A 12,097-nucleotide genomic window follows, 5' to 3' on the forward strand; every position below is an offset into this window, starting at 1 on the left:
AAGTAACACACTCCCTCTGTGACCCAGCAATTCCACTTCCAGAATTTATTCTATACCTATGCAGGTACAAGTATACAAATATGCTGCAATATTGCTTGTAGTATGTACAGATTAGAAACAAGATACATGTCCACCGGTAGGGGTTTGGTTGTTTAAAAATTTATCAGACATCCAGAGGTGTATTATACAACCATTAAAAATGAAGTAACTCTGTATGTACTGATATTAATGACATCTAAGGTATAGAAATGAAAAAGGTGTTGAAAAGTGTATTATGTTTTTTAAAAGGACACACACACACACACCCATCTGTAAATGTATAAACTTCTCTGGGCAAACACCCAAGAAACTGACATTCACGGTTGCCTCTAGAGAGGAAAATTGGGGGCCACAGAAGGGTAGACATCTTTCATTGCATACCCTTTTCCTACTATTTGAATCTGACTTCTTTACTATGTGTATATCTGACCTATTTAACAAAATAAAAAAAGAGAAATTTCATTGTAAGCTAACGAATTGGCAGCTGATCCAACTCCCCTTCCTGCGAGTTTGTTAGCTTACTGACTCAGAAGTGGTTTATCACTGGGTGAGCTGACCCACAGACCTGATGTCTACACCTGGGAGGCACCTAACGCAGCCTTGGTGCAGGATCCTTGATGTCAATATTCCCACTTCGTTTATTAGAATTCCTGTTACACACAGGAAAAAGGGGCTGTGATGCATGATAGAACTTCAGAGGCCAGTAATAAAAAAGCAAGTATTTTCATTCAATCCTCTCCCTCTTGTTGTTTCCTTCTTGTATTACTACAAAAATGACCAAGAGGTTGTTTTGCACTGGATGGATGTGCTGAAATAGCTTCTTATTGAAGAAAGTAAAGAACCCAAATAATTACACAGGAAAGAGTTAAATTAAGATGTTCATACTCAGAATGGGGAAAGGAAGCTGTGTCAGGACTGATTTAATATATTCCCCAATGCTCTGGGACATGCATAAAATAGAAGCCGATTATTACGAGTCTAAATTTGACCTTCATTTGAGTTTTCAGTTTACAGTCTGAGACAGCGTATCTTTGTCCAGTGGTTTGGCAGATCCAGTGGGTGAATGCCATCTATTAAAAGTCAGGCAGACAAGATAATTTCCTGTTCGTCAGAGAGGGTTCAAACTACATGATCGTTAAATATTTCCATGACTTTCTACAGTAGTGATACTAAAATTAAAATAAACTGCCTTTCAATTAAAAAGCTAAGGTAATTTAGCAGAACAAACACAATGCTGATGCAGAGTTTTTTCAAAGAAGCTAATAAAATTTCACAGGCCCATAATTTAAATTGCAAAAAGACAAAGTCTTGTGTAGCACAAAATACAGTTACAATGGATGTATTTCAAAAACACAAATTGGACCATAACCCTGAAAGTACTCCTCCCCTCAGCCCTGCTCTTAATGACAAATGAAATTACTAAACTTTAGGGAAATAAAACTATGGATGAATACAGTTTTATTAACTGAAACACGCAAACCTTAGGTCATCGGCAGTTATAAAACAAATCACAAAATTTCAGATAATATGAACTATTTCCACTCAACATTTAATGAGATCTTCAAGACATCATCAATAACAATAACAACTTCAAATCTTGGATTTATAGTTTTTTAAACATTTTTTGAAAATGCCTTTAAATATATTATCACATGTGGTCACCCTATCAAGTCTTTGAGGCAGGTAAAGTATCTTACAGATGAGGTGACAAGTTCTGAAAGTCAAAATGACTTATTTACAAACAATGTAAATTAGCAGTGCTAACAATAATATAATTAAGACTTATAGAATCTAGCATGTTTTCCACCAAGCCACTGTGTCAAACTGAAAAAAAAAATAACAAGGCTTGGTATTTCTTTCATTCAATGGTACTGACACAAAAGGCATGCTTCCCAAATCTGTTTTCCACACAAAAGCTGGAAGTGATTGCACAGAAGGCAGATGATGGAATCAAAAATAGACCACCAAAAGGTTACAAACAAAAAGATGAACTTTAATCGTGATAAATGTAAAATGGTCCAAGAATTATTGCTTGGATATATAACAGGGGAAACTCAGCTTAAAGCCTTTCTTCAAAACCATTTATCAAGTGCCTATTGTATGTAAGCGGCCCTGGTGGAACAATAAATAGGACACATCCTATCCTCAAATCACTCCTAATCTAAAGGAATATGGTAGACACCTATTGGCTCAGTAGCCATTTATATGCACAGTATCAAGGAGATGATTATACTTCATTCTTAAAAAAAAAAAAAGCTATGTCTAATCACAAGAAGCAACAGTCTCCCAGTATTAGGTGTCGAATGTAGTGAGAAAAGTGTGCTAAATTCTAGTAATATTTTCTAAGGAGGACCCTGACAAGCTATGGAGGTTGAGAAGAGAGTGAGTGACTACACTGATTAGTGGTGTGGAATCCAGGTTAGATGAGGAGCGGTTGTGAGAACTGGGAGACGTTTAGATTAAAGGCCAAGTCCAGACATGACAGACACCTGCAGATGTTTTGAGGGCCATCAATGGAAGAGGGAGGGAGATGACTTGCTCTGTGGGAGCTGTGTTGCTCCAAATCACTTACAGCTCAGTAGGAGGAAGAAGCGCTCAGGACTCAGAGCTGACTAACAATGGAAGAGGGAATGTGTTTCCGCTTTCGGGAGGTGTCCAAGTGGCAGTCAGATGGACATATATCTGGAGGGTAACGGAAGAGACTCATTTACTGAGTGATAAGTTATATCAGATGATGGCTAAGGTGCATTTAAGTAGATCAATAACAAATTTAAATACGTGTAGATAGAGAGTTTAACTAGGATATTAAAAACAAAAATCTTACAGGAGCTTCTAGGTAGACAATAATAGAGAATTTGTTTACAGTTTTATTATGGAGCAATATAAATAAGAAATAAGAAGGATTATAAAGTAACACAATAAATTTTTATCATGCATTATTTTAAGGGTTAGAATCAAGAATTTCCCTAAAAAGTAGGTTTATAACATTAACATACTTTACTGGATGAACTTTCATTATTGTGCATATTGACTAAATTTTTATTTGATTGATAACGTTTGGAAAGTTAACTGGGAATTATTAGATTAGACCTTTATTAAATATTTCTATAATCTAAATTAAACTTGATATTGCAAGCAAAAACACTCTTTTGGAAATAAAACACTTGTAAAGAGAAACAGTAAACATCCATAATGTTTGTTAGCTACATAGTTTTTCCGTAGGTTTTGGGCATGTTGAATACATAGAATATAAATGTATGTGTGTACACACACTGATAGACATTTATTTAATAACATGCATTTCTTTGACCATGTTCATCATCCTTTTCTGAATTTTCTCATTCCCTTCCCCATTTTTGGGCAAGTGGATGTTTTTACTTCTTTGCATGCTATAGAACGGGACATAATTATCTTAATACAGGCAAAATACATGAAAATATCTTAAGAGGATTACCCTCTCACCTATACATGTCACATGCCTTCCAATACAGCCAGATGTTTTCTTCCTTCAAATGTCACTTGAAGTCAGCTCTCTCTCTCAAGGGGCTTGTGTCTAGCTAATCATCCCCCTTCTCCCCACCCACTATCTGTTTCTGCCACCGCCATCCTGGCATCCTACTGACTTGAATTGGATGAAGAACCTCTCCCAATGCAGCTGCTGTTAAACAGTCAAATCAGTTATATCATTTCAGCAAACTCAACACCAAAGTGCTAACATTTTTCAAAATGCCATTTTCAAAGGATTCATCTGTTTGGTGAAAAACAACTGTGTGAACAGTGGCTAAAAGGGCTACACTTACTCCAGTTCTCAGATAAGGTGAATGATGCATTTTCATAATTTTGTTTGTAGCATAAACTTCAAGATTTTGAAAAACTCACATTATCTAGTTATGAGTTTATTTATTTGTCCTATAATGTAGTGGATACTTAAACTAATGAAGATATAGTACAATTTTAAATACTGAGTTTCCCTAAGGAGACAAAAGCATGCTGCTGATAGCCTCCAAGAGGATGTACGTAAGCAAGCACGTGTATCACAACAGTACACCTGTACATGGGATGGAATGATCAAGTTTTTCTTCTGCAGAGATGGCAACAATAACATCAAGGGCAGTGGACAAAGATTGCAATAGAAGGTTTAAGCAGTAGTGGCACGTGTAACACATGGATTGAACAAAATTAACTAGCTTTTAATTTATGTCAACAGTTATAATTAACACATATATTTTCAAGCATTTTTCACGTAGATTCTTCTGATATATTAAAAAGTAATAATTGAAATACTAAGTTTGCTGGAAACAGGAAAAACACTATTTTCCTGATTACAAGAAGACTGAGTCTGGTAAAAAAGAAACACAAATTTGCCATTACTGACTTTAAATACCAGCCTAAAGGTCTAGATTTGTCTATAATTAGATTCTGTAGTAAGTTCCCTTTCCTGAAACCTCTTTTACTTAAAAGGAATTAGGTCAGAGTTTTACAAAGGCAGCTCTAAGAGTATCTGTGACAGATTTATTCAAATTCCCCATTGTTCCATTAAAATGTGCCCTTTTGCCTTCCTACAGCTAGTGCTGAATAACAAAGAGAGGCCCTGGTTGCTGTCTGTTACTGGCATTAAGTCATATCTACTGAGATTCAAAATGAAGATAATATACACTTCATTCGTTCATTCACTCATTCATTTATTCCTCAGGACTTGTGCTAGGGACTGGGGTGGGAGTTGGGGTCAGAATTTATAAGGCACAAGGTCATGCTCCAGATTTTCAGACTTGTAGGGGAGATAAGACATACTCAAGTAACTACTAAGTGGTAAGTATCAGGAAAGAGAAAAAAAAATACTACGACAATTCAGAGAAGGTAACTGAACAAATCTAGTTCTTAACCTAGTGTATTTATAGGTTAAAAATGCATCTTTCAGGAGTTTCTAAGTGACATTCAAAAACTGACTTGCAATTGAAAACAACAGCAGAATTTATAAATTCGGTGCTTGTTAAGATGTCCATATCAAACTCAAGCTTTCAAGTCTGGCCTTGATTTAATTTAGAATTCTGCTTTCCTTTCTGTCCAACATAATTATTTTCAAGGACAGACTGGGAAAGCAGTCTTGACCAGGGTCAATTACACCAATTTTCTTTTAATTCAGAAGATATATAGTTTTCAAATATATACTATTTTTTCTAATTATAAAAGTAAAACACGCTCATTTATTACAAATCCAGACAAAAAAGAAGGTGAAAAATTAAATTCATTCCTAATGCCTCTATCCAGAGATAACAGTGTTAATTTTATCATGTTAAATAGAAAGTACATAAAATTTAATGAATGTACTATCTTATAATGAATATTCTACACTAATTCAAGGGAAAAAAAATCTGTTCATTATGTACTCACAACTACGTTCTTGTAAAGTCTAACAGATGCATACTTGACATGCAGTAGCACAAAAAAACTGAGTGTAATGCCATGAATAAGAAGAGTTGTAAACTAAAACTGTTCTACCAGAATGTTGTACAACTGCTAAATTATGAAATTATACCAGGATAAAATAAGAAAAAATTCTGGCCCAGAATACTTGCCAAAACTGCTCAAACTCCTAATGTAGGAATGTTAGTATATAAAAAGTGCACAGTATCCAAAAATTACTACTCTGGACAACTGGGCTTTATAGACAAAGCAATAAACATTAGAGAGAGGGATTCCCCGCAGGATGCTATAGGGCGGAAATTTCCCAACCTTTCTTCTCAGCGCCCTTAGTGTCTCAGTAATTTTTTCATGGTGCCCCAAGGCCAAAAGAAACAGCTAACGATTCTATTAACTATATCATTAAGTCTGAATAATTTAATAAAGATATATGTCCTAACAATTTAGTGGTCATTTAAAAATAATACCCATATATTGAAAGAAATATATTTTTATTTTGTTCTTAAATAACCACAATTACTTTCTAATGGGATGTGCGCATCGGATGGGCACCGCACGACTTGTCAAATCTTGGAATCAGGATGACACCACCTCCTCATTTCCTGTTCCACACTGATTTTTGTGTGGTATTTGCTTTTTATTACAATTGTAGAAAGCCAAACTTTGCAAAGATTGACGTCATCAAAAAGAATGTAGCAGGTTCTAACGATGAAACTGGGAACTCCCTTGAACCAGAGGTTCACGCAGTGTCTGACCGACAGGGAATATCCCCAGGTTTCCCCTGGAAATTTAAAATAACCCACGCTGCCCTTGTGAGCTTGCTGTGGCACGCGAGGGTGGCCGGCTTGGTGCCGTTTGGTAATCGTAACCTCATCCCATTGCCTTATTATCATTGTAAAAGTGGCTGGAACTCCCAAATAAATGGTTGTCTTTGAAAGGCTTGATGCCTTTGATGTGTAAACTGCTGGTCATTTTATTATAGAGCACACAAATCCAAACTGGGATATGTAATTACATGTAGACAAATTATATGTAGATGAAAGGAACTTCCTCTCATGGAGACCTATGAAACGACATGCCACTGGGTAATAGGCCCATAAAGAGCCACTTTCAGACTCTTGCTTATTCCCACCATACAAGTGCTTGTTATAACAAATAATCCTACAGTCTACCTTTATAACAAATAATCCTACAATTAAACACACAATCCCAAAGGGGGCTAAATATTACTTGCAAAAAGAATAAAAAATAAGCATCTTAATCTTTTGTTAAAGGAAAGGAAGAAGCAATGATAGAGCCCTCTTAGCTTATAAAATGATCTGTTGTAGTAATTTTAAAAAGATCCTGTGGTGGGCAGAATAACATCTCCACTCCCCTCAAAAGACACTCATGTCTTCATCCCTGGAACCAGTGAATATGTTACCTCACATGGCAACATGGATGAAGGCTGCACATGGAATTAAAGTTGCTAATCAGCTGACTTTAAAATTGGGAGATTATCCTGGATTATTTAGTGGTCCCAATGTAATCACAAGGATCCTTAAAAGTGGAAGAGGGAAGCAGAAGATGAGCGTTCAGAGCAAAATGTGACCTTGCAAGAAAGGCACAGACGATGTAATGTGAGAAGGACTTGACCCACTGTTGCTGGCTTTAAAGACAGAGGAAGGGGGCCACGAGGCAAGGAAGGGGGGCAGCCTCCAGAAGGTAGAGAAGGTGAGGAAACAGATTCTTCCCGAGAGTCTGCCCACACTCTGATTTCAGCCCAGTGAGACCTGAGCTGGACTTCTAACTTAGAGAAATGTAAGATGGTAAATTTGTGCTGCCACGAAGTTTTGAGCTACTAAATTTGTTGTAACTTGTTACAGCAGCCACAGAAAACTAATGTAGACCCCAAATGATACTAACAATAACGATAAAAACAACATCTACTATAAAGGTTTCAGGTGAATTGGGTAAGCTAAGTAAGCTGCCTATAATACACTTCCAATAGGTATTTCTAGTAAGTTTTATTTTGTATAGATGATGTAATAAGACTAAATATAAAATAAACCTATAGATTCCAGATCAAAGAATTTTACTGGGTGTACTTCAAACATAATAGCTTTTCGCCTTTGTTCTTCCTCCTTACTGCTTAACAATAATGTAATGGCCATAAAGAAGATAAAAATCTTTGTATTATGTTCTGATATGAATTTTAAAAGGATATAAGCTTCTCCATGCTATATAAGCTTAAGATAAAGTTTACACATCTATTCCATATGTAAAATATCAATGAAAATATTTTTAGTTACATCTTGAGCTCTTTTTAGATGGGATGATGGTTTGATGGCTGGACAAGGGAGACCTTTTTGTATATTTAACAATTACTTATGGAAAGCAAGAAAAAGTCCTACTGTCAGAGTATGTATACTTCTGTGAACTGAAAAAATTTCTTCAAAGTTCAAAATAGTCTGTATTTACCTGTGGTTAAAGGCAGGTGTGTGATGCTGTTCAAACAAGTCAGAGTGAACCATGTGGATGATATTGTAGCCCCAGAAAACAGGAGGAGAAGAATTAGTTTCAGCATACCCCTGATAAAATCTGCAAACCTGGAAAGAAACAATGTTCTATTAACTCTAGTTAGATTTAAAAAATACTATTTAAATCAATGACACACTTTCATTAAACAATAATTTCTTTCTTTCTTTCTTTTTTAAAGATTTTATTTTTCCTTTTTCTCCTCAAAGACCCCTGGTACACATCTGTATTTTTTTAGTTGTGAGTCCTTCTAGATGTGGCATGTGGGATGCTGCCTCAGCATGGCCTGACGAGTGGTGCCATGTCTGCGCCAAGGATCTGAACCAGTGAAACCCTGGGCCGCTGAAGCAGAGCACGTGAACTTAACCACTCAGCCATGGGGCCAGCCCCCTCAATACTATCTTTGGATTTGCACTTATTTGACATGATATGGTTAATCATGTTTGTAAGTGTTATCTAGACTAAAACGACTTCCTATGGGAGCTGGTGCCATCTTTTGGTGGGAAAAATGGATGCATCTCTGCCCAGTGACTTAGGTTTGCTTTCAACTATGAAAGTTCACAAGCAGAAAATTCTTATGTACTCTGAAAAAGGTTCCACTTGATACAAAGCTTGATAGAAATACCCCTCAAGGAAATCCAAAAACTTTGTTTTAATTCCATGCCCACCAAACAGTTTTCTGATCTATATTTTGGTGCTGCATGAACTTAGTTGTCAGACCAGCAGATGGTCAGGTATGAGAGAATGAAACAGTTTTCTGGTACAATCAGAACTGAGTGAAGAGTGACGAAGTGTCACAGGGCCAGATCACACAGGAATAAACTGACCACTGCAGTCTGCTGTTTTTGGAGACCCAGTCCTTGCAAATGAGCTAACACCATCAAAGTATACTGTTAGGACCAAAGTAGGACATTTAGCAACACAACTACAAAAAAATCACCCCAAGCACTCATGTCTATAGGGAGATTCCATTCCAGAGATCCCAAAAATGGTGTTATGAATATAATTTTAAAATTTACTTTAGGTCTAGTAGATACCTACAATTTATTTCAGATCCCAAGGTGAGGGCAGTAATTTTTACAACTCTCATTTCAAAAAACTAAAAACAGAAGTGTCCTCATTCTAATCGTTCCCTTTACTTCTATTTCTATATAGTTAAAATTAGGGTTTGTAGAAAGAAAATAAACACAAAGAAGCATGTGAGATGTCATTTCTGATATATGATGGTTCCCTCTTTGACTTATTTGGTGCTCAGAATAGGATTTGGTAAAGGATGACTCATTATAATTGGTTTGGAGATTTAACTGAAAAATTAGATATGATTCCTGTCAAACGTGACAGGTCAATGTATTTCAGTTATCAGTGTAGTGATTTCCTATGCAGAGCTACCTTCCTGTTCCTCCTCTTTAGTTTTTAGATTTTATTCTTATACTTTCCTAACTTGTAAAAACATCAGATAAACTGATGTAGAAATTACCGTGTCAATGTATTCTTTCATCATCCCAGAAACACTATACACACTGTAAGGTCTAGGATAATATTATCCTGTGTCAATTATGGTTAAGTATTTAGATATTGAGGTGATTTACATATCTTATTTTATCTCCCCACATACGTAATTAGAACCTCCTCTTCCTGGTAAAGTTGATTACCTAATTTTGTTTTTGATTAAACAGGGTAAAATGATTTGGGGAGTAAATGAGTATGATCTCTATGGAAACACCATGAGTAGCTTTATAGGCAGTCACCTAGACGAGTGACATTTTCATTCTTTATTTTTTTTTCCCCTAGAAAAAATGGGACTTTTTCCTCCTTCTGACTCATTCTAAAAGCGTGTTGTCATAATAGGTTAAGATCAAAGAGAGTTCGATGAAACTGGAAGTCTTTAAAGACATTTTTCATCAAAATGGGATAATCGGAGGGACATACCTGGCAAAAAGGACCAGAAATAAATATCTGCTAATCAGGACACTGCCTTTTCATGGAAAGTTCTAGAGATGTCCTTACAAATAATTCATTTTAATTTTCAATATCTATCAATTTGCCTTTATTATTGTATCACCTTTCTTTGGGTTCCACTTGTAGAGGTTGTCCTCTAATAATATGGAAAGAGGCAGCTTAATTACACTGGAAATACATTTCTAGTCTCCAAAAACATTTTGGGATGGACTACTGCTGAAAAGGTTTCTCATAGGAGAAAAAACTGTCTACTGCATGTGAATTTTATTGTAGCCCAAACAGGTGCCCTTTTCTAACCTTTGCCTGTTTTATTTTTCCCTGAATTCTACTGTTTATCTAGGGGAACCGATTTTCCCTTTGGGCTTTGGTTTGGTTCCGTCCACTCACATGTTTAACATAAAATATTCTCACCTTGCCATAGCTATACCAACAACACAGCCTCCAACTATGGACCAAAATCCAATCCAGCCAGCATCTACCTGTTGAGAAAGTGGCAGACACATTTAATTCAATAGTATCATGTTGAAATTTAGAAGGCATGAAAAAAAAATCCTCTACAATCAATATATAATTCAACATGTAATATATATAATTCTATATGTATAATTCAATATATAACCAATAGCTAAATGGCAACAAATCTAGCAAACACTATTTAAGAAAATGAGTAAAAGGATTTATGTGTCACTAATTAATACAAACTTATCTAGGTAAATACATCCTTGATTAATTTTTTATTGGAATATTTAAAACAACAAAATAATGTCACAAACAAATATTTTCACGTATGTAGTATATGCTTAGCATTGTACTAGAAACTCTTAAGAAAACAGGAAAAGGACAAAAGACGGTCATTGACCTCAAGAAGTTTAAATATAACCAACATAAAGGAAGCTATTAGAAAATAATTAAGTGCTGAAACATCTGGCAACAACTAAAAATGTATTAAGAGATCACAGAAGAGAGAGAAATGTGGGGTTGAGACTGCATAGAGAAAGAGAACTTGGGCTGGGTTTCAAATGTATAGCTCACTCCACTCTTGAGAAACCATTTCCAGCACTGCCATTTACTAGCTTTGTCACCCTGGGAAAACTAGGTCTTCTTACCTATAAAATGGACTACATGAAATAATGTGTATACAGGGCCAAGATCAGTGGTCAGCATACAGCAAGTGCTCAATAAATGTTAGCTTTTAGTATTACCTGATGATGCTTCCCCATCTACCTACTGTCTTATGTCTTTCCTACCTTCATGGCCAAACTTATTCAGAGCAATCTACAATGCTGCCTAGGTTTCCCCATCACTCAAATATTCTTAACTCTCATTATGACTTGGCTCCTGTCCCAACTCACACTCTAAGTGAGACTCTCAGTTTCCTCATTTGTAGAATGAGGGTAAGAAAAGTTTTTTTGAGAATTAAATAAGTTAACAAATGTAAAATGCTGAATAACGTTATTTGTGGTTACCACTGAAATTCCACGTATCCTAACAAAACCAGTACATTCTGTCTCCTCTTTCCCCTTCCCATGGCCACCACACTTGCTTATTACCTTATTTCTTACCCCTGAACTCCTGTAGTAGTTTCTTAAACGGTCTCCACAATCTATTCTGCCCACTACTGCCAGGATAATTATGACAATCATTCCACTTTCCTGCGCAGGAATAGTTACTGGCTTTCCTTGTACCTATCGGGCCAAGTTCAAACTAGACCTGGCACTTGAGCTGCCCAAACTAACTTATTATTTTTCTAGTCATAAATTATATGTCCCAGCTCCTATTCAGTTACATGTGACCATGTGACTAAGAAGTCCTACAAACCTTCAGTAGAAAAAAAAAAATCACTACTTAGGCATATCATAGTAAAACCGCTGAAACCAAAGACAAAGAGAAAACCTCAAAGGCAGCAGGCTTTTAAATTTGAGAGCTAACTTCTCAGTTGAAACAATGGAAGCCAGAAGAAAATGGAACATTGTCAAAGAACCAAAAGAAAATAACTGCCAACCAAGAATTTTATGTCTGACAAAAATAATCTTGAAAAATAAAGGTGAAATGAAGACATTTTCAGACCAAAATAAAAAACAAACCCCAAATAAGAGAATTTCTTGTAAGTAGATCTGCATAACAGACAAACACACATCTACACCAAAGGAGTTTTTTACAC

At 35.9% G+C, this 12,097-nt stretch overlaps 1 protein-coding gene across 3 annotated transcripts in view; it reads right to left on the reverse strand.

Annotated features, from left to right (window-relative positions):
- Nucleotides 1-12,097, reverse strand: part of SLC49A4 (solute carrier family 49 member 4) — an 80,120-nt gene that overhangs the window by 27,744 nt on the left and 40,279 nt on the right. For 2 of the 3 annotated variants that reach the window (XM_070583761.1, XM_008538087.2), the window contains exons 6-7: nucleotides 10,348-10,415; nucleotides 7,921-8,048 (exon numbers count right to left, since the gene is read on the reverse strand). In XM_070583761.1, coding sequence (XP_070439862.1) covers nucleotides 7,921-8,048; nucleotides 10,348-10,415 — 196 coding nt within the window. Of the gene's footprint in view, nucleotides 1-1,569; nucleotides 2,722-7,920; nucleotides 8,049-10,347; nucleotides 10,416-12,097 lie in introns of those variants that run through there. The other variant, XM_070583763.1, reaches the window with a different exon arrangement.

Source organism: Equus przewalskii, chromosome 18 (assembly GCF_037783145.1).
Source record: "Equus przewalskii isolate Varuska chromosome 18, EquPr2, whole genome shotgun sequence".
In the NCBI taxonomy this organism is placed as follows: domain Eukaryota; kingdom Metazoa; phylum Chordata; class Mammalia; order Perissodactyla; family Equidae; genus Equus; species Equus przewalskii.